General features: G+C 38.1%; 1 protein-coding gene across 3 annotated transcripts in view; it reads left to right on the plus strand.

The window, feature by feature from the left end:
* Window positions 1-608: 608 nt before the first annotated feature.
* Window positions 609-25,663, plus strand: part of LOC124612384 (enolase-phosphatase E1) — a 42,828-nt gene continuing 17,773 nt past the window's right edge. For all 3 annotated transcript variants that reach the window (XM_047140558.1, XM_047140559.1, XM_047140561.1), the window contains exons 1-5: window positions 609-762; window positions 2,157-2,258; window positions 2,417-2,607; window positions 9,746-9,878; window positions 22,554-22,677. In XM_047140558.1, the coding sequence (XP_046996514.1) occupies window positions 652-762; window positions 2,157-2,258; window positions 2,417-2,607; window positions 9,746-9,878; window positions 22,554-22,677 (661 nt within the window). In that variant the 5' untranslated portion in view covers window positions 609-651. The remainder of the gene's footprint in view (window positions 763-2,156; window positions 2,259-2,416; window positions 2,608-9,745; window positions 9,879-22,553; window positions 22,678-25,663) is intronic.

Genomic DNA, 25,663 nt, shown 5'->3' on the forward strand with positions numbered 1-25,663 from the left:
ATATCTAATATTAACAACTCATACTGTCTTTTTGTATCACGGATAGTACCTCATATTCTCACTTTCAGCATTCCATACTGGCCTAAGCCAATTTACATTGTGTTGACATCCCATCCAGGGTGAACAAGCCACCATTTAGTAGGAACGTCGCCTGACATTCCATTTCGTTCCGTTGGCGTATCGGCCTTTATTGCATAAAATGTCTTGTCATCTTACCATACCCAGTCACTTCAGTCTCAGTACTGCACCGATATAAGTAAAAAAGAATTCCTAAACGTACAATCACATCAGATACCTATGGGAAGAAACAGGAACTTGTAGAACTTTTTTGAAATACATTATTTGACAATTAAAAGCTTTTTTGTTACATGTTGGAAAATGGTTTTTAATACAATAGCAAAAGGCGCTATGAACTTGTAATCACGAAACATGATATTTGTATTGCTTATCAATTTACTAGTTGTACGACCTGCCTTGTGAAATTTGTTTCTAGACTTCTACCTTTTATAACTATCGAATGCCGGATAAGAATGTATCGCGATGGTGCTGCCGCTCATGGTGCGTCCCTTGACTTAGTTTTCTCAAACCTGATCTTTGTCGTCAGCTCACCGGCGGGAAGGCTGTCGGTTAGGTGCTGTCGTTCGAGCGAAGATGACTACGACATCTGAAAAAAGAGCTAATGAGACTGATGATGTGTATTATAAGGCAAATGTAGTTTTAGTTGATATTGAAGGTACCACCACTTCAATTGATTTTGTTAAGGTGAGTGTAATTTGCTCTATAAACGTAAGACCTGAAGTAACGGGAAACTGACGACATTTTTAAACTTTTTTTTTTTTTGCTTACTCTACCGTCATTTTGTACACTGGTGCAGTGCGTTTCAGGTTTCTGTCCAGATTTTGGGGAAAAACTGAAGTTTCAAAAGAGAACTTGACCCCGTGCTTTTCCTTAGCCCTAACTTGTCCGTTAGAATTAACCATAAAATAAAACCGTTTATTTTCCAATTGTGATTGTAATGAATACCTGTGTGACAGTTCAAAATATAAGACAGAATTTACATAAAGACGTATTTATCTCCATTTACCATTTCTTTTAGGGCCTGTCTTACTAAAGAATTATGGGCCATAACTATGTATGATGAATCAGAGGAAAGTTTTAGTAGCAACTATTCCACACTATAAAGAATACTCAGAAACGAATGCAATATGAGAATAGAAAATGAAATTGTAACAGTATTTCAATAATTCAGCTCAGTATAGTCGAGCTAACAGTCAGATTCGAATGTTGTTAAATGTGTGTGGGGAAAAAGAATTGAAGTTGGCTTCCACAGAACTTTACTGGACAGATGTGAACAACCTCCCTCCCTTTCCTTAGCAATACATGTATAAACGAGAACCACACTGGAGTTCTTAGTTGCGGCAGTGATGCACTGTTACATTTGTTTATATGAAATGGGCCTATGAAATCCACTTTTCTGTGAGGCATTGTATCTGGTACATCAGTTTCTAAGTCTTACCTTCTGCTGACCACTGAATAGTTAGACATAATTATTTATGTATCTTAATCATTTGTGTGTGTGTAAAGTGAAAATGTTTCAGCATAAAAATTCCATTGAAAATTCTTTTTAATCTTAATTGCCAATGTAAATATATTCAAAAATCAGGAAAACTAACCTGAAAGTTTCTGAAACTTATCACAAGATTTTAGGTACTGGAAGTAGCTAATTTTGAAATGGCCTTGGCACTGAAAGTGTTAAGATTGAAATAATTTTAATATGTTACGATTTAGCTGTACTTTCAAAACTATTGCTATTACCAGCTGCAATTGTTATTAAATCAATGATATTGATTGCCATTTTAACCAAATGAGCTAAGATATTACAATGGCTATGGTTTCGTATAGTTTTTAGAATAGTTGCTGTTAACCATTAACCATTCACTGCAGTTTCATTAATTGAGCTTACCAGACTTCAGAATTGTTTAATGCTCCATGTAAATAGTTAGCAAGGTAGTCGATAGCCTAAACTGATTTCATTTTCTAAATAGGCCTAGTTTACAAAATGTTAAACCTCATTTTATTCTTTAGAATGTTCCACAACACTTCTGAATGCACAGACAGTGAATACAGATGTTTGTAATCATAAATTAAATTTCCAGAACACCCTTTTCCCATACGTGAGGAAAAATTTAGACGTGTATTTGAAAAGCAAGTGGAATGATGCTGAATTCAAAGAAGACCTAAAATTGCTCCGAGAGCAGGTAATGAAATAGCTATCAGGGAAATGCTGTTTTGGTATTTAATGTATACTTGGTGAAATCCTATTATTTCATTGACACTAGAAAACTGATTCAGTACAGAAAGTAATTTCACTTTAAAAAGTCGCATTCCTCTTTATTTTAATGCAATTCATCATTAGTCTAAACAGGACGAAGCAGATGGTACAGAAGGCTTTGTTAAAATACCAGAGGGTGTCTCAGAAGATATTTCTGAGGATGTGAAAAAAAATGTTTTATGGCAGATGGACTTGGATCGTAAAACTAAAGCACTGAAGCAGCTGCAGGGACACATATGGCGAGATGCTTATAAGAAAGGAGATGTTAAAGCTCAGTAAGTACATATTTTCCATAAACTAAAATGTATGTAAAGCTTAGTTAAAAGAAAATAAACTGAAAATTGTGCAGTCCATAATGGACTTTCTTTTGGCCAATGTAAGTATCTCAAAGGTTAATTGTGCTTACAATGAGAATAGAAAGTATTGACTGAAGTTGTACTTACATAAGTCAATAAAACACTTCTATGTGAATTTGGAACAAATAGGGTAATCAAAAGTTCTGGTCAAATAAGTTGTGTAAAGGTAATAACTCACCAGATAAGATGTGTTGTTACGGACAGGATTATAAACAAGACTGAAAACTTTACTGGCCTTCAGAGTAATCATTTGAGGTAGTGCATGGTTTGTACATATCCTCCATCCATCTGTCTGACCATAAGCCTTGTTTATTGTTAATAACACCAGAATTGGAAACTGAAGTTACAGAAAGTGAATGGCTACAGTGCTTTGGATTTTGTTGTATGGGGTATGAAAGAGAACCTCTCCAGCTACTGAATCTATGAGGATGATGGATTCTACATCTATACTCAGAAAACCAGTGAGGTGCATGGCTGATAGTCAGTTCTTATAGCTTTAATAGACTTTCTCGGGATAATTTGTCTATTGTCAAGGGTCTTCAAATTCAGTATCTGATGCTCTCCCACAGATTAAACAACCTCTCACCATTCATGCTGCCCTAATCTGTATATGTTAAATATCCCTGTTTGTCCTATCTGGTATGAGTCCCATGCACTTCAGCAGTATTCTAGAATGGGTTGCATGAGTGATTTGTAAGCAGTCTCCTTTGTAAATTGCATTTCTCCAGTATTCTATCAATAAACTTAAGCCTACTGGCTGCTTCAATGACAGTATTTTGCATTGTATTCATCTGTAAACAGATTGGTTTACAAAGTTAACTGTAAACACACCTTTGTTTCCTGTTACAACTGACATAGAGGTAGAAGACAAAGCAGGGTATTGTATACAGTCCTTGTGTACAATTATGTACAAAGAATAAATGGGAGAAGAGTTGCCTGATGCTTTAAATGTCCTGTTGTACTCGAAACTGTCTGTGACAAACAAAACAAAATTGCACATTAGTGCAGTGCATTACAGCATAGTATTTCCTTTCTTCCAGTTCTGTTTTGATACAGAACCTATACATTGTAATTTTAAAAAAAATTTAGCTTACGTCTGTCTGGATGTTAGAGTACGATGTGAAAATTATGTATAACAACTGTATAGTCTACATCTGTCAGGTTATTTGAGAATTGTATAAAAAATTTGAAGCTGATCACTAACTTGTGATTTTTGATAAGAATGTGAAGTAACTTACCTTACTATACTAGTATTGACAAGATCCCAAGAGTACAACATGCTGCTGATTGTCTTTGACAATATCTTATTGTGTTCATTCTGTCAGGTGACACAGTGTAACACTTATAAACTTCTTGTTTACTCTTAAGTTGAAATGTGCTGTTAGGTTGCACTGAGTTCAGAATGAATGGTGCTTTGTGGGTCATTCTGTGCAATCTCACAGGGGGTGCTAAGGTGACCATTTCAAAATTGTCATATTTGGTACATGGATACCTACATATCTTAATAGGAAGACTGCAAAATAGCTCTGTCCTTACTCAAACGCATTTGATAAATTCAGGTGGAAGACCTGAGGGTGTGTACGTTGTCATTAGTCATGCATCAGTTTCCCTGTTTTCAGAGATCTGCTACAAAGTTGAGTTGACTAGTAGATCTCGGTTTTTATGTATCTAGTATGTTGGCCACTGAGTTGATATAAGGTATAAAAGTAAATACATAATTCAGATTTTTAGTGAAAAATGTTGACACCTTTTCTGTTCTGTGCTTTGAGTTGATCAACAACTTCGTACACAGGAAAACAGAACAGACCTTAGCTTGTGTGCTGTTCCTCTTAAGTCCTAGTATGACAAACATTTGGTATTGCAGTTAACAGTTGTTGCCTCCACTTACAGATAACTGCATTTCAGGAAGTCAAATTTGACTATCTTCAGAGCCCAGAGGAGGGGGCCCAGTTACATACAGTTGTACCTGAACTGGGGGGGGGGGGGGGGGTTACATAGGCAATTGAATCTGAACTTTTTTGCTGAAATGTTTTTGTATTTGGTAGCACTCTTAGGTGCAAAGAATATTGTAATCCACTTTACTAAATGGCAAAGGTTAAAGTGAATATGCCAGTTACATTGACCACACTCAACACTACAGGGAATTGGTAAATAAAAACATTGTGTGCTACTTGAAAATTTGCTCCAAATATATTTTTGGTTGACTTGTAGGTTGGAACTGTATCAGACGAGAGCTGTAAAGTTGTCATTTTTATTAATGTATATGTTGATTTCACTATTAAATATCTTCACTCTTAAGAATTGACAGCTTGGGTACACAGATGTGACCATCCCTATTCTGTTACTGTAAAATAAAGACAGCTTCAGTGCAATAAACGAAAAGAGCAAGCAATGATACATTCGTAATTGTTCTGCATATTTGTGTAGGTGTCTCTATAAATATTGTGAAAAACAGTTTAATAAACATTCATATATAAAAAACAAAAAGATCTTCTACCTTGCTTATAAGATTGTTTTCCTTGACATCCTGATCCAAAAATGGAATAAGTTCTCTTGAAGGTGAAAGATACAATCTTTTTGACATTGATTTTAAAGTTCATACAACCATGCACTGTGACTCTCTAATAATGGGTCATACAATGTACATACAACACTGAAAAGGGGATCCAAATAGCATCTTTCCTGATTGGCAATGGGAGGAGTTGATTCAGCAGGAGACATACAGTTAATCTCAATGTCTTTAAATTAAGGTGATGACTGGGAAAGTTTGTCAGACTTGAAAGCCACACACTGCCCAACTTGCAGCTGTTCCAACAAAGCATTTTCACAAGCTGCCATTGAGTGGTCCCATTTGCATCTAAGTCTCATAATTAAAAAGGCAAATTTTGGTCTGTATACTGGTATATATGTAAAAAATTCTCATTGCTCGCATCTTTGCATTTCACTGAAACAGCCTTTCTAATTTACAGTAACAGAATATAACCACATTAGTGCACTGTCTCTCTCCTAATTTTCAATGCAGAGACATTTATAGTAAAATACAACATATAAATCAAGAAAAATAATTTGACTGTTTTGAGCTCTCATTTTAGTTTTGACCCACAGGTCAACAACAAATATATTTGGCACAAGTTTTCAAGAAAACATGGGTTTTTATTTACATTTACCTGTTGTGTTGAATGTGGTCAGTAAAAGTGGCATACTTATTTTAAACTTCACCAGTTAATAAAGGAGTTAAGACATTTGTCTTCGCGTGTGAAATTGCTACCAGATTTGTATAAAAAACAAGTTGAGATTGTCTTTGTAATTCCCCCCACCCACACCCCCAAGGCTTTGAAGGTAGTCAAATTTGATGTTTCCAATGGCCTGTCCAATCATGATGCACAGCTAGTTACAGTATTTGACATAGCTCCATATAGTAATGCAAAACAGCCCTTCAAAATAGTCCATTCAATTAACAATTCAACAAACTGCTTCACTGTATTAAGAAAAGTAAAGTCCAGAAGTATGTGCATTATGTCAGATTAGCAACTCTGATGATAATAAAACTAAAATGTTGGTGTTAGGACAGCAACCAGCCACAAGTTTGCTTTGTTCCTTTATTCAAAGGGCACTGTTACCGTTTTCGAATCGTGATTCATCCACAGATGGTTCGAAACCGGTAATGATGCCCTTTGAATAAAGGAACGGAAAGTAAACTTGTGGCTGGTTGCTGTCCTAACACCATCAACATTTGTCTTCAAACAGTCACGGTCTCAATCATGCCATTATATTACAAAATTGTATTAAAATTAAAACAATTTGGAACATTGTTAAATGGGAAACAGGCAATTGAGAGCACAGGAAGACTGTATTTCTATCAGGCTCAATGAAAAGTTTAACAAAAATTCAGGAGTAGTTAATACTTCAATAATTGTTTTTAACTGTTTTAGAGGAAATAGAATCCAGCTGTTCTTTAGGAAATGTGAGGCTGTATATGGAAGAGGTAAGACCTGTGCAGTTTGATAAAACTGAAATTCTACCCACCTCTCCTACTGAAATTAGGAAAATAATATATTCAGTCAAAATTACAAGCTTGAATGGAATCCATGGTATTTCCAACAGAGTACTAAAAGCTTGTTACCAACAGATAAGTAGGATTCTCACCCCACATATGTAATAGCTCAGTGAAACAGGGCATCTTTCCAGATAGACGTCACTGTGCTAGTGTTGAATCATTGTGTAAGAGGATAGGTCTGAGGCTAACTTATTACCAATCTCACTTCTGACAGCCTCATCCAAAATTCTTGAAAAAGTAATGTATACAAGAGTAGCTTCACATCTGATAAAAATGTACTAACAAAATGTCAGGTTTTTAGCAAGGCTTTTCAACAGTAAATGCTATATAAGCTTTCACTGTTGAAATATTATGCTTTGAATAACCAAACACCACCCATTGGGATATTTTATCACCAATGGCTTTTTACCATGTGAATCATGAAATACTTCTAGACAAGCTTAAGTATTGTGGTATGAGTGGGACAGTCCACAAATGGTTTAATTCATATTTATCTGGAAGAACACAATTAACAGTACAGATAGTTGGCAAGTATCAGCAGTCCTCTAAGTGGGAAGGTATCAAGCATGGTGTCCCATAGGGTTGAGTCTTGGGCCCCCTTATTGTTCTTAAGAGAATATATTAATGGCTTGCCACTCTATATTCAAGAAAATGTAAAACTAGTTCTTTTTGTTGCTGAACGAGCATAGTAACCACTCCCAACAACCAAGAATAAGCTGAGGAGATTGTAAATGTCTTCCAGAAAATTATGTGGTTCTTTACAAATGAACTCTCAGTAAATTTTGAGAGAACACAGTATATACAATTCTGTGCAGTAAATTGCATAACACCATTGATAAATATAGACTTTGACCACATCTCTTCCTAAGGAAGAATATGCAAAATTTCTGGTGTACAAAAATCTTTGGTCATTTACCAAATAGTATAAAGTGTCTGACAGATAGCTAACATTTAGAAAACAAATTAAAAGAATTTCTGAATGGCAACTACTCCTACTCAATAGATGAATTTTTTGATATGAAATAGTAGCTGGAAAAAAATTGGGTAATGAAAACTTGTGTAAACAGGTGCACTCCATATCGTAATAAAATGTATTCATGATCTATGGAACAAGTATTAATGTAATGTAAATGTTTTTGTTATTATACTTACAGAGCTAAAGAGGTACAGTGCACAAGCTGAGGTCTTTACTGTTTCCCGTACAAATTTTTTTTTAATTGCAAATTTAAAGCACAGAATGAAAACTGTTGATATTTTTTGAGTTGTGTTCTACTTTTTATTATTTATATCAACTTGGTGGCCTACATACTAGATGCATAAAAAATTGTGATCTGTAATTCAGTTCTTTACTAAGTAGATCTCTAAGAATAGGGAAATTGGTGCTGAAATGGTCACTTTAGGATCCACCAAAATATGTGTTAACAAATATCAGTATGCGTACTTTGCCTCTCTTTGATACCAGGTGTAGTGATTTTTTTTTTTAGTAGCTATGATTTTTGACATGCAGGTCTCATTCAATATGGAATCCAGTTTTGTTGTCTATCTAATGTGCTTTGAATTAGTCCCACATCAGCGCTACAATCACTATAGCATTGGTGTGTAAGCTATGAACAAAATTGATACTGAAATTGTATAATAATTCTGAAAATTTGACTTGGTGTAGTCAAATGAAGAAATCATTTTGAAATATCAAATTGAGAGATTAAATATTGATTATACATATGTGCTAACTGCATTGTGATGGAATGGTCTGAAGTGAATGAGTGCTAATTGCATTGTGATGGAATGGTCTGAAGTGAGTGTAATGTTGCTGATACAAAAATATAGGTATTGTGCTCCTGGGACCAAAGAGGTCCACAGCACAAATGCCAAAGTAAAAGAAATAAGATGAGTAGAAAATTAAGCATGTATGTCCAGTTGGGAGTGAGAAAGGCAAGGAATTCAGTTGGTGCTTCTATGAAGTGGGAGCAGTGAATTAGCACAAGCTTGTGTATTTTCTATTAAAATGGAAATGTATTTGCTTAAAGATAAATGTGCAATTTTGTATATATTAAGCCATTTAAAATTAAAAATATGTGGGATACCTGAACATCCTCATTGTGTAGGTTCATGGTAGATGTAATTACATGGTTAATGTCACTCTTGTAGATTTTTCTTGATAAATGAAATGGCTTCCCTGGGTATGCGCTATCTGCTCTATAACAAATTATGTACCACATTTTATGAAGTAATTAGTGGCAGGTCATGCATATATTTAAATATCATAAATCATATTTTATTGGCATATCTTCATTCTGCATACTTCAGTAAAATCCTTGAAGTACTTTATGTACTTTACTGCATACATCAGAAACTATCTGGGTCATAGTGCCTGTTGAAACAGCTAACAATTGCTGGTGTAATTGGCTCCACTTTCTAACTGTGTATGAATGCTACAGTTTCTTCAGGTTATGTTGATCATCAGTAATTAGTGTTCTGTTTTCAAATTTGCAAAATGCATGAACGGATATATGAGTGCAAAGTTTTGGAATTGTGTCTGAAAACAGGAACTATAATTCAGTGTAGGTGCACGACCTCCATGCATTTCACAGATAACTACAAATTGACATTTTCTTTGCTCGTGTCACTTTAACGCAATGAAAAACAATGCAATTGTTTTTATCATATACTATGAACTGTACTCCAATTGGTGCATAATGTATCTAGATGAAAGAATAGGAGATTATAAAGGCACCAGAATAATGCAACAGTTCACACATTGCGAACGTCACACCTAAAAATGTCATGGGCAGAAACACATGATATCAGGAATTTTCCTGAATCGCATAATGTTGAAAATATAGGGAAACGTGACTAGCAGCAGCAAATGTTGTTATAGCTAAACCATTCTAATAATATTCTTGCCAGTCTACATCAAGACATCCAAAAGAACTCCATTAATTTTTGTTTGTTAAAAATGAATAATTAGTAAATGACCAAAGGAAATTGTATTTCCAACAGTGTGTATCCAGATGTTGCCCCAGCACTGAAGTCTTGGAAGCAGAGTGGGAAAGATATTTATGTATATTCATCTGGAAGTGTTGAAGCACAGAAGTTACTGTTTGGTCACACACAGGATGGTGATTTACTTGAGGTATGTGGATTCCATGGGCAAATTTGTCAGATAACCAGTTCTCATTACTTAAGCTGTGTGTGTGTGTGTGTGTGTGTGTGTGTGTGTGTGTGTGTGTGTGTGTGTGTTTGCTTCTAGCTGAAAATTTATAATTGTGTTCGTTACAAGGTTTGTTATACTTAGACATTTCCAGAAAAGTTATTTTTCCATAAATATTGCCATGTTCCTATGGTTAATTGACTACTAAATATGTAATGCTTTCTTTTATGCTTTGGTGTTATTAGCTTTGTGTTGGTACATATATACCTTGACATAGAAGTTTCGCAAGCTTCTCAGTATATAAGATATAAAAAGAATTGAAAGGCAGCTAAGTGAAGTGTTCTGTGCATGGAGGAACCCTCAGATACTCGTACTTAAGTGGGTATTACACGACGATCCACTGCAAACAACACTGGTCTAGCGTGACAGCCATTTAGTGCTAGAACAGGTGAAACTACGAAAATTAGCAGACACATTATCTGTGTGCCAGAATAGAGCAGTTCTAAACTGCTGCCAATCCACACATGCTCTGAAGGGTGTACTACTGTTGGTTATTACTAGGCGGCTAGTGGCTAGTTTCAGATTTTCATGTTAGGGATTTTTCGTGTAGGGTCTCTTCAGCATGTTTTTTTTCCCCCCTCAGTAAGCAGGTTTCATAAATGCAGTAAAGAAAGTTTTTTCATTACACTCTCTTATACCGACTGACTGTAAAAGGATTGCGGTAGAACAACTTTACAAGAGATCCGACAGTTCTGTTTGCGTCCGCAGCTCGTGGTCGTGCGGTAGCGTTCTCGCTTCCCGTTCCCGGGTTCGATTCCCGGCGGGGTCAGGGATTTTATCTGCCTCGTGATGACTACGTGTTGTGTGATGTCCTTAGGTTAGTTCGGTTTAAGTAGTTCTAAGTTCTAGGGGACTGACAGCCATAGATGTTGAGTCCCACAGTGCTCAGAGCCATTTTTGAACCAGTTCTGTTTGCGTTTTGCGCGTTATCACTGTCTACCGTGTGTGCATGCCAGATTCATCCCATGTGGATGGTGTAATAGGTCTACGTGAACCAGTCTGTAGTTACAGATACGTACACATGGGGTGCTAGTGCATAGGTCTACAGTTTAGGTGTATGGGCTTTGGTGTGGGATAAGCTTGCTGATGTGTCTTAGTGTATTGGTTATGGGTGTATATTTTGAATAGGTTATTAGCAGTCGCTCACTATTAATTCCACCCACTTCGTATTGTAAACTTTAATGGACTAATGTGTTTTTACTGTGTGACTGAAAGATTGTAAATATAACATACATTACTGTTTGCCATGTGCATATGTTGACTCCTGTGTGAATTGTCTTGCATGTAACTCTCCTTGATAAAATGTTAACCATCAGTTGTACTGACAGGAATTAATCTTAGCACTGTATTAGGCAGTAGAGATGGCTGTTATCATTAACTTATTTTTGGTTGTATCAGTTTTTTCTACAAGAGTTTAACTGGACTACTAGAACCACTTAAAATAACTGTTTTATGAAATAACTGATTTGTTTATTCCTATTTCCAGTAATAAACATAGAAATTGAACCAACATTGGAAAATTTGGACTTCCTCAGTTTCAAGATACATAATCAAAAAATTAAATACGCAAATAAAAGAAAACTTACTTGATCCACTGCTTGCTGCTTTTCTGTCAGAAGTGGTTGACTTCTACAAAAATCCAGAATATTCTCCTATTGATTCTGATTTTTTCGAACTCTGCTAAAAAAAATCATTAGAGTTCATATCACTATTTAATAGATCATTGCCAAAGGATAATAACTGAGGTTGAGGAACTCTGGTTTCCGTGTTTGTTTCCAAATGCTACATGCAGATAAAGGCTTGTTAGGTAGACACAGACAGATCAGCCCTTTGTTTCTGTTGTAAACTTCTGAGTTACGGAGGAGGCACATTACCTTATAACCCAAATTGAAGACTACAGTGCGAGAGACACAGAACAATACATATGTGCAAACATCACACAAAGTACTTATGTAAATACTTGTGCTCCAAAATGAGAATAAAATATCAAAACACATTCTGCAAAGCACGAAAAATTAACTGTTGCAATGTTACGTTACTTAAGTAATGAATGACATGGATGCAGACTTTTTGAAAACATTGGTGAATGAAATGGATTCAAATGTTTCTACATCCCAGACAGTTAAGTTTGTCAGCAGCTAATTGTAGTAAAAAAAAGTGTTAGACATGTCACCGATTAGTATTTTGGTGCCTGGTAAACAATACATAAACTACAGAAATGCAAGGGGGTTTCTGTATAAAACATTTTACCACTTAAAATGTTGTTTCCTGCATTCTACATGATTTTTTAAAAGTCCCTACAAAGTGTAAAAAGCATTGTTTCACTGTATATTGCTGTGAAGTAGGATCAACTTTGACAGGTGAAAATTTGCATGTTGAAATCCGGTTAAGATATAATTGTCAGTTTACAATGTAGTGACATTACAAAAGAATGCTGGTTTTGTACAAAAGTTATAAGGAAGTTGTTGTTGTTTTTAACATCTAAATATGACTATGCCTCTTCTACACTGCTGGAGTTCAAGATATTTTTTATCTGTAATGGTAGGTTAAGGAAGTTATCAGCTATGTTTGTAATGAATGCAAATAATAGTTGATCTCATACCAATTCTTGGAGATGTCTTGTAGTTTGTGATGTTTAAAAGTTTATGGGCACTTACAGGCAGAGTAAGAAAGGAAAATTCAAAATATTTGCTGTGGACAGTTCAGCATGTTGAATATCTCTTCTAAATGCACACCCTTGACTAACTGTAGATTATTGAACAGAGATGACTTTAGCATGACTGATGGTGCTCAAAACACCACATTTTTGTGCCTGATGGTGAGTGTGAGTGTGCAGATACTGATCTGTGTGTAGGTTTCCTGTATACAGTGTGGCTCAGGCGTCCATTGGTTTTTCAGTGAACAAGAATATCAGGGAAGAGCAAAGCACCCTCTCTCTGTGCTTACATTGTAAGTGTAATGTGGTCATGAATGCCATTCTGGTGTTCAAAGTATTCTCGCAGTTTTTTCACAGGCCAGATAAATGTGATAGACGTAATGATCAGACGAACTTGGTGTATCTGGAACCGTGTCCAAAGCGATGCCTTCAGATTTCTCTATAAAGTTTTACAAGGGATGGAGCTAGCAGACTTTCTGTTGGCACACAGTCCAACTGGGCAAAGTACTGGCCGCCATTTAGTAAATACACCCTCAACATGTGCTTGTGCTATTGGATAAATGGGAGAGGAGATCGATACAGTCTTCGATAGGAATTCGCATAAGTAGGGAGACCACACCAAAACTGACAAATCACCTTGGCCAAAAGACAGATGTTGGAATCGGTTGATAAAATCATTGTCCTTTAAGTGATGCACTCAGTGATCCACATTTGTTCTAAGGAGGCTGGCCAGATATTTTGCCAGTGTCTAAGGTGGTGACCCAATAGTGTTCACTATGGGGTGAAGAGAACACATTTTTGTGGATCTTCAGTTGCTCACAATTGGTAGGTGGCCTTGGTGCATGAGGGAGGAGATTATTAATAATAGCCTCTTCCAATTATGACTGTTACAGGGGCTGTGGTGTCTTCATTATTCTTGGCATCTGGTCATGTGGCCCTTTCCAGTAGGGATTCTCCTAGAGACTCAGCTGGATTTTACTGTCATAAAGTTTATTCAGAATTTGGATGCATAGCCCTTGTCAACTGACAATACCACAATGAGGTGGTTGTGGAGTGTGTAATTTTGATTGAATTGAAGAACACCAGTTTTATGGAACAAATTAAACATCTGCATTTTGGGCAAGGTGATTATAATGCTCTGTTTAGATGTGGTCTCCATATTTACATGTGTCCCTGTCAAAGATTGCATAGATCTCCCCTCCCAATTGATAGTACAATTGTGGGATTGTTAAGCACATGTTGACATCACCGTCTTTCTTATGGCAGCCAGTATCTTGACCAGTTTGACAGCATGGCGATGGGAATTCAGTTATCTCCATCCATAGCCAACCTTTCTGAGAAGAAATTTGTAGACATTGCTTTGGACATGGCACCAAATAAGGCTAGTTGCATTTATCATTGCGTTTATCATCTGGTCTGACGGATCTGAAAAACTGGGAGAATTCTTAGGACACTTGAATGGCATTCAATAATGTAAAGTTCTGATGTGCTGTGTAAGAGTAGTTGAATGTGGTGGTGTGAATTTAACTGCTGTTCTGTGTACCATACACATTAGAAAGCTGGTGACAGTGCCATTAACATTTTAAGTCTAAACTTCATGTACCAGCCATGGTAATGGATCACAAAAGCACCAAATATGTAAATGTAGAAAGCCTGAGCTATAGAGTGCAAAGATGCTGATGTGTGGAGTCAGCAAGTTTTTTTATATTACTTGCACTTTATGTATGTTGGTTGCAACTTTCATGCCTTTCTGAGATTTTAGACCCTTTTCTGCAATTGTATTTTGTGGACATTATTATCTATATTCTCAGTATCATTTTTAGATTCCATTGTTATTTAACACATTTGTCAATTTTCTTCATGCATTTCACAAACCTCTTGATATCTGCTCTGTATCTTAGCATCTTTGCTTTCCATAGCTCATAATCGTTGTATATTTACATCTTTGCCACTTGTGATCCATTTCACACATGCCACATAATATTTATCATTATTCCACTAGCTTAATAATGTATATTGCATATGGAACAACAGATAAAATCGTACCACCACATGCAGCTTAACTCTCACAGCATGTCACAGCTTTATATTATTGAATGGGTTACATAATCCCCATGTAAGTAGCTTCAAAATTTTCATCTTCAACATTTGATGTCTGAAAGCTTTCAGAATGCTTGAAAACGTCAAAATCACGATCACAGTAAATAACATTTTAACAGGTTAAAGTGGAATGTTTAATTTAAAAATTATATCATTATCATTGGATAACACAGAAGATCCTGAATTCAATTTATGAAAGGAGGAAATATAAAATGAAGTAGGTGAAAGGGGATACAAGCATCTAAAAAATGAGATCGATAGGAAGTGCAAAATGGCTAAGCAGGAATGGTTAGAAGACAAATCTGAAGAATTTTGAATCCTATTTCACTAGATGAAAGATACTGCCTACAGGAAAATTAGATGCCTTTGCAGAAAAAGCTGTTTGAATATGATTAGCCCAGGTGGAAAAATTCCTAAGCAAAGAAGGAAAGGTGAAAAGTGGGTGTATGTAGTGTCTAGACAAGGAAGATAAACCTCAAGGGAATATTATATAGAAGGAAGATGATGATGAGATATGATACAGTGAGAAAAATTTCGGACAACTGAAAGACCTAATGGCGACATAGTAATTACAGATAGCCTTGAGAGAGCCAGACAGAACAAAACTCTTTGATCTGGTGTGTAAGATGTATGAGACAGGTGAAATAACCCTCAGGCCTAAAGAAACTTGTAATAATTCCAATTCCAAATAAAATAGGAGCTGATAGGTGTGAATCCCCACTTCTACACTTTTCAAGGGACATGTTATGAAATGGTGTAAGATGTGGGAAATAATGTTTTAGTGGTAAATTACATATGACTCCCATTGCATTTTCACACTTCATAGTAAGATGACACACACACACACACACACACACACACACACACACACACACACACAAAATTCTTATGTAAACATTGCATTGTGTTCGACAAAGAATAAATTCTTGAAACACGTCTTGCTAAGCATGAGAAAATATGTAACTGGTGCTCTGTTTGAACCAAAAATATTTGAGCAGTGTGTCAACAAGTGCTAGAAGTGGCCAAACAACAAAACTGCCAAATATAGTTCAACAAAGGTGTCAAGATCACAAACTTCACAACAATCACGAAGCTGTGCAAGCACAATACAGTGTGGAAATGGTTGTGATTGATCATGACAGCTGTATTTGATTGAGCCTATTTACTCCCATCTGCCACCATTCTGAGTACAAGTGTCAGGAGATAAAAGTACAAACTGTTCAGACTTTGACCTGTTTGCCAGTTCAGATTTGCTGAGTAGATTGCCTTGCTGTCGAGAAACTTAACCATGGAAAAATGTTTGTGAACACTACTTGACAGCCAATGTCACACCATCATCATTTTGCATCAATGTCAGTTTTTTCTCCACTAATAATTTTTTTACAAAGTGTGAATCTTACTAAGATTGTAAGTATGTTAATGCAAAATAGTGTGTGAATTAACATTGTGAACATAGGAAATTTGATGGGAGTGATTAATATGGTACACACTGGGAAGAATATTAATTTCAGGAATGTAATAGCAGGTTGCAAAATATGAACACACATTATTTATAGAAGAATAAAATGAGAGTAATGTCAGTGGGAAAGAAATATAAACGGATTGACTGCCAAATAGGAGGGATAAACTTAGAACAGGTGGATGGTTTCAAGTACTTAAGATGCATATTCTCACAGGATGGCAACATAGTGAAAGAACTGGAAGCGAGGTGTTGCAAAGCTAATGCAGTGAGCGCTCAGCTATGATCTACTCTCTTCTGCAAGAAGGAAGTCAGTACCAAGACTAAGTTATCTGTGCACCGTTCAATCTTTCGACCAACTTCGTTGTATGGGAGTGAAAGCTGGGTGGATTCAGGTTACCTTATCAACAAGGTTGAGGTTACGGATATGAAAGTAGCTAGGATGATTGCAGGTGCTAGTAGATGGGAGGGTGTCCACAATGAGGAAATCATGAACTCTATAGATGTAGCAGTCAGGGCGAACAGGCTTAGATGGTGGGGTCATGTTACACGCATGGGAGAAGCAAGGTTACCCAAGAGACTCATGGGTTCGGCAGTAGAGGGGTAGGAGGAGTCGGGGCAGACCAAGGAGAAGGTACCTGGATTCGGTTAAGAATGATTTTGAAGTAATAGGTTTAACATCAGAAGAGGCACCAATGTTAGCACTGAATAGGGGGTCATGGAGGAATTTTATAAGGGGGCTATGCTCCAGACTGAGCACTGAAAGACATAATCAGTCTTAGGAGGTGGTGGTGGTGGTGGTGGTGGTGGTGGTGGTGGTGGTGGTACTGAGTAGAATTAGAGGGAAAAGGAATTTGTGGCCCAACTTGATTTTGAGAAGGGATCGGTTGATAAGACACTGAGAGGTCAAAGGATCACCAATTTAGTATTGGAGGGAAGTGTAAGGGGGGGGGGGTGAAAATTGCAGAGGGCCCAAGAGATGAATACGGTAAGAATGTAAGTTGCAATAGGTATTAAGAGATGAAGACTTGGGCAGGATAGAGTAGCATCAAACCAGTCCTCAGAGCTAAAGACCACAATATAATACCATCATGTTGGTCAATAAGGACTGTGGCTTTGCCACACAGGAACATGGGGTTCATTGATTTAATAGCTTTGCTAGTGTCCCATTATTATAACTCACTATTGATTCTTGGTCTGCTTTTTGTATGTTTCTCTCTCTCTCTCTCTCTCTCTCTCTCTCTCTGGATTATTCATAGGACTATTTGTGAAGCTGTCTTCACTTGTCCATTTTTGCTTTTCTTTTCCCACTTGGTAATTTACTGTTTGTTGATGGATGAGTTGGTCCACATCAGGTTTCCCTTGCTATTGTTCTTTGAGATTTGGTTGAATCTGCCAGAATACACACAATAGCCTTGCCTTAGGCATAAATCCACCTGATGCAGGGATAGCCATCTGAAATGGGTGGTTGAAAGAAATAATCATTGAGGAGCATTTTCTCAGAACTTGATAAACATAAAGTAAATTCTTGAGAAAAAGCATGCTGAAATACTAATTACAACAGAAGCAATTTTTGACAATATAATGTAATTGGGCAAAATAAAAATCTCACAAAGTGGTGGCAGGGGGAAAACACACGACTGCAGTCTCAGGCATCTGAAACCACACTGCAAGCAGCAGCACCTGTGCATGATGGGAGTGCCAACTGGGTGGGGGAAAGGAGGCTGGGGCGGAAAGGGTGAGGAATAGTATGGTGGGGATGGTGGACAGTGAAGTGCTGCCAGGTGGGTGGTGGGCAGAGGGGGGGGGGGGGTGGAACTGGGTGTGGTGGGGGAATGATAGCTGTGTAGTGCTGGAATAGGAGCAGGGAAAGATGTGTATGGATGAGGACAGTGACTAACAAAGGTTGAGGCCAGGAGGGTTATGGAAACATATATTGCAGGAAAAGTTCCCACCTCTGCAATTCAGAAAAGCTGGTGTTGGTGGGAGGGATCCATATGGCACAGGCTGTGAAGGAGTCATTGAAATGAAGGGTATCGTGTTTGGCAGCGTGTTCAGCAACAGAATTGTCCACTTGTTTATTGGCCACAATTTGTCGGTGGCCATTCATGTGGACAGACAGCTTGTTGGTTGCAACTTCCTGGCAGATTAAAACTTGTCAGATGGAGACTCGAACACAGGACCTTTGCCTTTCACAGGCAAGTGCTCTACCACTCCGCTGCGGAGTGCAAATCTCATTCTGGAAACATCCCGCAGGCTGTGGCTAAGCCATGTCTGTGCAATATCCTTTCTTTCAGGAGTGCTAGTTCCGCAAGGTCTGCAGGAGAGCTTCTGTAAAGTTTGGAAAGTAGGAGATGAGGTACTGGCAGAAGTAAAGCTGTGAGGATGGGGTGTGAGTCGTGCTTGGGTAGCGCAGTTGGTAGAGCATTTTCCTGTGAGAGGCAAAGGTCCTGAGTTTGAGTCTTGGTCTGGCACACAGTTTTAATGTCGGGAAGTTTCATATTAGTGCACACTCTGCTGCAGAGTGAAAATCTCATTCTGGAAGCTTGTTGGATGTCATGCCTACATATAATGCAGTGCAGTGGTTGCAGCTTAGTTTGGTAGACCACATGACTGGTTTCACAGGTGCCCTGCCTTTGACAGGATAGGTGGTGATAGTGACTGGACTGGAGTAGGTGGTGGTGGGAGGATGTATGGGTCAGGTCTTGCATCTAGGTCTATTACAGTGGTATGAGCCATGAGGTAAGGGATTGGGAGCAGGGGTTGTGTAAGGGTGGATGAGTATATTGTGTAGGTTCGGTGGACAGCAGAATACCACTGTAGGAGGGTTGGGAAGGATAGTGGCAGGACAAGGCTGAAGTGAGAATGATTGTGTACTGCTGTAAAGTTTGCATCCAGACAAATAAGTCTGCCTCGAATGCCAAGGCTATATGGGAGGTAATGTTTGATACGGAAATAATGGCAACTGTTAAAATGTAAGTACGCTTTAATAGGTTTAATGTGGACAAAAGTGTGTAGTTGGCCCTTCAGTGAGGATGAGATCAGCAAGGAAAGTGGCATGGGATTCAGAATAGGAACCTGTTAAAATTAGTTAGGAGGTATTAAGAGATACCAGGTTGCTTCACAATGAGTCCATATGGCAAAGATGTCATCAATGTATCCAAACAAAATCATGGGCTGAAGTGGTGACAAGGAAGGTGTGTGGTGGGAGTGGCACAGATTTCAATTAAGGAAATGGTTGGTGTCTTTAATGGGTGAGTGCTAGACTCACCTCCTTCCTTTTTTGTACTTTTGCTAAGGGAGGAGTTTTGGTGCCAGTATTTATCTTTGTGCCTGCAAAATGTGCCCATATAGTGCTGCTCACATTTGACGGCAAAGGTTACTTGCAGTAGCTTGTAGTGCTATTTTTCAGAACTTCAGTTTGCTCAGTGTTCGTTTCTAAACTTCAAGCAGTTTTTTGGGTCCTGAAAATAAAAAATTGGAGCTTGGTTTCAAGTATATGGTGTCAGATACTGACAAGATCACCTTCCTGGGCTTCCTACAAGCCATCAATTGCTGAGCTGTTATTTTGACAGGCATCTTGGATTGTAGGGCTTCCAGTGCATGGGATTTCCGATCCTTTGTTTGCCAGTCTTCATTTAGTATCAAGACATTGCCATGTTGTTCGAGCACTGTATATTATTGTCGGTGATAGAATATCTTCCTTTTTCCAGTAGTCTTCATCCACTCTACCAAACAGTCTGTTTTATATCTATCATCACAAATGGGAAAATAATGGACCAGCTTCTTAGATTTTCTGCTTTCTTCCATGCTGCCCATTAGTGTGCACATCATTACTGAATATTTATTTCGAATGGTACAAGAGTCTGAAAATTTCATTTGAACAATTTTCTGGTTGGGAAGCTTCAATATTTGAGAAAATCCAATAGAACAGAGGCAATGATATTGCACTGCCATTGTTAAGCAGAACGATAGTGTTCCTTTGGATGTGCATGCACATGCGAAGGAACAGGCTCTGTGATGATTACAGCCATCATGAAGTACACTGGTAAGTCAGTATATTATGACCACCCATGTAATAGTTTGTGTGTTGATCTTCGGAACTAAATATCACTGATTCTGCTTATAGGGTATCAGACAATCTGAAGTTAGGTTTGTGGAGGTATGTGGTATTAGATGTCTATGCACAGGTAACGTAATTTTTGTAAATAACAGGACACCGATTTGTGTATGTGGTGATGATGCCTGATAGGGATGCAAGTATGTTCCATAAGATTTACGTCAGGCGAGTTTAGCTGAGACATTATGAGTTCACTATAATGCTCATCATACCACAGTAGCAAGATTCTGGCTCCAAGTCGCGTACAATTATACTGCTGAAAGATGACAGACTGCATTTGTGGAGTGCTGCAAGTTTCGAGCTGCTATTCGCCTAGACAGCATTTGTGGACACGACCATCGACCTAGTGTAGCAAAAAATGTTACTCACCTGAAGAGCTGGCATGTGTCCATCAATGAATGATCAAATCGTGATAGTCCTGTGCCTACTGCAATCGTAGTTGATAATGTTGGGGGGGGGGGGGGGGGGGGTGAACATGTAGGGGTGGCGTGCTGCGGTGCTCAATGTTCAGCAATGTACAATGAATGGTGTGTTCTGGACTACTTGTGCGTGCCCCAGCATTCTGCTTTTACAATAGAGATGCCACAGATCACTGTCCTACTTTACTGAGTAGCAAAGTCGTCAAGCCACACATTCTGTGACGGCTTGGGCATCCAACCATTAGTGTATAGTGGTAGTTTAACTTAGTTGCCACATCATACACAACCATTACCCCAGCCCAAGGGATAGGTCAAAGAAAGCATTTCTGAACAAGAGAAATTTAACATAGAGTATAGATTTAAGTGTCAGGAAGTCTTTTCTGGAAGTGTGTGTGTGTGTGTGTGTGTGTGTGTGTGTGTGTGTGTGTGTGTGTGTGTGTGTGTGTGTGGAGTGTAGCCAGGTATGGAAGTGAAACGTGGACGATAAACGGTGTAGACAACAAGAGAATAGAAGCTTTTGAAATATGGTGCTACAGAAGAATGCTAAAGATTAGATGGGTATATCATGTAACTATTGAGGTGGTAGTGAATAGAATTGGAGAGAAGAGGAATTTGTAGCACAACTTGACTAAAAGAAGGGATCACCAATTTAATATTGGAGGGGGGGGGGTGTAAAAATTGTAGAGGGAGACCAAGAGATGAATACACTTAGCAGATTCAGAAGGATGTAGGTTGCAGTAGTTATTCAGAGATGAAGAGGCTTGCACAGGATAGATTAGCAGTGAGAGCTCCATCAAACCAGTCTCTGAACTGAAGACAACAACAACCACCAGGTATAGGTGGGTAAATACAGTATTTTGATGCCTGTGTTAAAAGGTATGATGCTGTGCTGCTTTGAACATTGACATCAATTAAAATGTCCCACTTTTCAGGAAGTAGTGAGTGAGTGTGTGTGGGTTGTGATGCATGAACAAGATTTCAAAGTTTTGGTCTGGCCATGAGTTGCGCACAGGTAGCTAAAGTGGTTAGCAGCTTTTCGCATAAAGCAGGAAATCCAGGTTAGATTTCTGGTCTGGCACAAATTTTCATTGTTATTCCATTATACAGCTGGTTGTCCATATTTGCAATAGTGAATATATTTCATGTAGAACTGAGGCTACTTGGTTGTGTCCTTTTGCTCTTGTTTTAAGCTAAGTTTAAAAAGCAGTCCTTTCCTTTATCAATGCTCTGTAATGAATCAAAATGCACAAATTGTGTAGCCAAACCTGTCTTAAAAGAATTTCATGTACAGATGGCATTGGCAGTGGCTCAATTTGTTACATATCAGAACATACTTTAGCCACATTTGGATGTTCCTCCTTCATTAGTGCATAGAACTTTTTTGCACATAATTTGTGTGATCTGTTTATTGTTCTTTTTTCTTAATATCTTGTTCCTTTTGAGTCTCTGTGGATCCATGATATTGCTTGAAATGTTGTGGTGCGTGGAGGTACTGCTGGCTATCTTTTTTCCTTATGCTGTAATTCATCAAAACAGTAATTTTCCTTTTAACTTTTCGTGAACTGACAACTTGCTTTATAGCTACAAAACTCTAAATTTTGAACAATTGCGCATTTATAGACTTTGAAGAAACACTTAACTGAAATCTGATTATTAACACTTCTGAGTTTCCATGGTTAAAATTTGGGCAAATTCTGTATCTGTGAAGACATGAGAAACTCTGCTTGTGTACAGAATATGCTATTAGTGTGCCATACTATTTAGTGTATATTTTGCCATGCTGAGGGATAATTACCCTCAGACTTTCATATTACAAATGTCTTAATGCTATTGTGAATTGCAGCTTTTTTCGGGTTACTTCGATACAGCAGTGGGGCCAAAAGTGGAAGAGAGCAGCTATTCCAACATTGTTAAGTCCTTGAAGTGCAGAAGTGAAGAAATTATATTCTTCACAGATGTTCCAAAAGGTTAGTTTAAATACACCTTTCAAATGTTTAGCAATGGGTATGGCAGTTTCATTGTTGTGCAGCTCACATGTATAGTGGAATGTACTGAATACAGTAGTACACTATATGTAGTACATTCCACAGTAATACTGTTTTGATCATGTTGGAAATGGTTTATGTAGGAAAAGTGATTTGATGTTGCTGGTTTCATAATTTTATTAATCCAGCAGTTTACATTACAATAGCTTTGAAGATTGTCCATTGTGAGGAAATGAAATAGATGTGATTCTGAATGAGGTTATGTAAGAATAAAACCTGTTTTCACCATTTGACTGGTCTCTGGCCTAGGTTAGGTTAGTGTAATTCACTGTTTAATACTGACACAATGGTGTGCATTGCTTGCTGTTCGCATTTTTTAAATGTCCATTGAATATTTTGTTGCAACTGTGAAAGTGTTTCTGAGAGCAATACAAATCATTTGTTTTGTTGATGTGTTTACCTGCCTACCTAAATTGTGAAATGGGCTTTTAAGTGCTTAAAAGCAATATACCGAATGAAAACAAACTTACTTGAAGTGGTATCAAGCCAATTTCATTTAATAAATTTTCATTCATCCAAATCTTTCATAATTTGTAAAAAAATTGTACGTAGTGAGTATTCAGCAAGAGGGTAATGTTTTAATTTTCTAGTTTCGTGTTTTGCTTGAAAAATGTGTTCCCATTTAATCATTTTAGTGGCCAACTTTTGCCAGGTATTTTTCGCAACTACTTGCAATTATCTGAATCTGTTGATATTCAGATATGAGTGAAAATTTTGCAGAAGTGATGTAAAATCTTGCTTTCTTGAAAATGTAAAAGTCAGCTTAAAATACTTTGCTTTTGGTTGTGTGTACCAATGAAACTCTTTGTGTAAGCAATCACGATGTGTGTGATATGGAACCACTAAAAAAAATGCTTTCATTTTGACCATCCACTTTGTGAGCAGAAATTTAGTAACCGTTGTGGAACAAATCATATTTACCACTTAGAGCTTGTCATGGATTCCTTCAGAAATAGCAGATGTAGTTGAACAGATGTGTACTTCTACATCCATATTCAGCAGACAACTGCAAAGTGCATCCAGAGGGTGCATTCCTTTATACCAATTATTAGACTTTCTTCCCATTCCATTCATTTATGGAGTGCAAGAAGAATGATTGAAGGCATCTACTTGTGCTGTAATTGTTTAATATTGTCCTCAAGATACCCATGTGAGTGATACATAAGGGGTTGTAGTATAATGTCATGATTTAAAGCCGGTTTTTGAAACATTCTCAGGGTAGTTTGTCTATCTTAGTCAACACGTTAAGTTTCTTCAGCATCACTGTAACACCCTCCCATTGGTCTTACAAGCCTATGACCATTTGTACAGTCCTCTAATCCTATGTTAGGGGGCCTCCACACTTCAAAAATATTCTAGACCTGGTCACATGAGTGGTTTGTAAGCAATTTCATTTGTAGACTAAGTGCACATTCCCAGTATTCTACCAGTCAGTTGAAGTATACTCCTGCTTAACACGATTGAGCCTATGCACTCATTCCATTTCATATCCCTACAACCTCCCCAGCCTTTGCATCATGTTTTCCGTTCCGTGCTATGTGTCATTATTCTTGGTATTACTTTTCCCCCTCCCTTGGGGAATATGTCTGGGATGTTTTAGGGAATGTGTTGAGCATTTTCAGTTGCTGAGATAGTTTCACCTCTGTTTCTCACTTATTTTTTCCTTTCTTTGTTTACCTTCTTCCATCCTTTCTCTGCTTTGGCATTTGAGGCTCCTCTTTTACTTCGTCCTCCCTGTGCACGCCTGAAGACAGACCCATGCGTCTGATGCATAACAGGTGACTGGGTAACATGTAATTCCCAGGCTCAGGTTGACAGGTAGGGTTCACACATACCCCTGGTACAAGCCAGGCCTGGGGAGGGTTGCTTGCCTGAGCTGAGCTGCTACCTTCCCCAATTGCCGATTGGTCCCTCTGTCAGATGTTCGGGAGGTGTAACCTTAGGTGTGAACAATCAATTAAGGTGGATGGACCCCCCCTCCCCATTGGTAGTCATGAGAGATTTTATTGCTAGGAGCCAATCGTTGCAGTCGATGTCTACCAAATGCAAACAGAATGAAGCTCCTGATTCAAAGACCCTCCCAGCTGCACCACAGTTCCTTATGGTATAACATACTGAAGATGATCAGTCCTTTGCAACAATTAGTCTGTTTCTTATTCAGAAAGGCATTAATGCAGTTGCCAGCCCTGTGAAATTCTGCTCTCATTTATGCGATGGCACTTTGCTTTTGGAGATTACTTCTGGTTCTCAAACACAATTATTGCTTGCTGCTAAGCTTCTCCACAGCTATCCTGTTTCTCAAGGCTGATAGAACTCGGAATTCTTCCCGTGGTGTTATTTATATTACTCTGTTCAATGGTCTGATTGAGGCAGAACTTTAAACGTACCTATGTGATCAGGATGTCATTGCCGTCCATCAGGTGATGAAAAAGGTAGACGCCTCCTTAGTGCCCATGCACTGTTTGATAGTGGTGCTTCTGTCCAAGATCAAAGCAGGCTATGAAGTCATCAGTCTGACCGTAAATTCCAAACCCGATGTGCTGCTACTAGTGTCATACATACCACACTGGGATGTCTTGTTGACTTCGGCCAGATGTGTAACCTGCGGTACACACACATGTGGCCATGCTGCCTCATCTCTAGATTGTCCACTGTATCTCGATGAGCAGGCTGTCCAGGACATTCAGGTAAAGGAAAAAGTTTGCAGAATGAGATTTTTTACTCCATGATGGAGTGTGTGCTGATATGAAACTTCCTGGCCGGACCGAGACGTGAACTCGGGACCTTTGCCATTCATGGGCAAGTGCTCTTCCCCATGAAAGGCAAAGGTCCCAAGTAAGAGTCTGTCTGGCACACACTTTTAATCTGCCAGGAAATTTCAAAAGTAAAATTGCTGTACCCAGTCGCT

Source organism: Schistocerca americana, chromosome 4, assembly GCF_021461395.2.
Source record: "Schistocerca americana isolate TAMUIC-IGC-003095 chromosome 4, iqSchAmer2.1, whole genome shotgun sequence".
Classification (NCBI taxonomy): domain Eukaryota; kingdom Metazoa; phylum Arthropoda; class Insecta; order Orthoptera; family Acrididae; genus Schistocerca; species Schistocerca americana.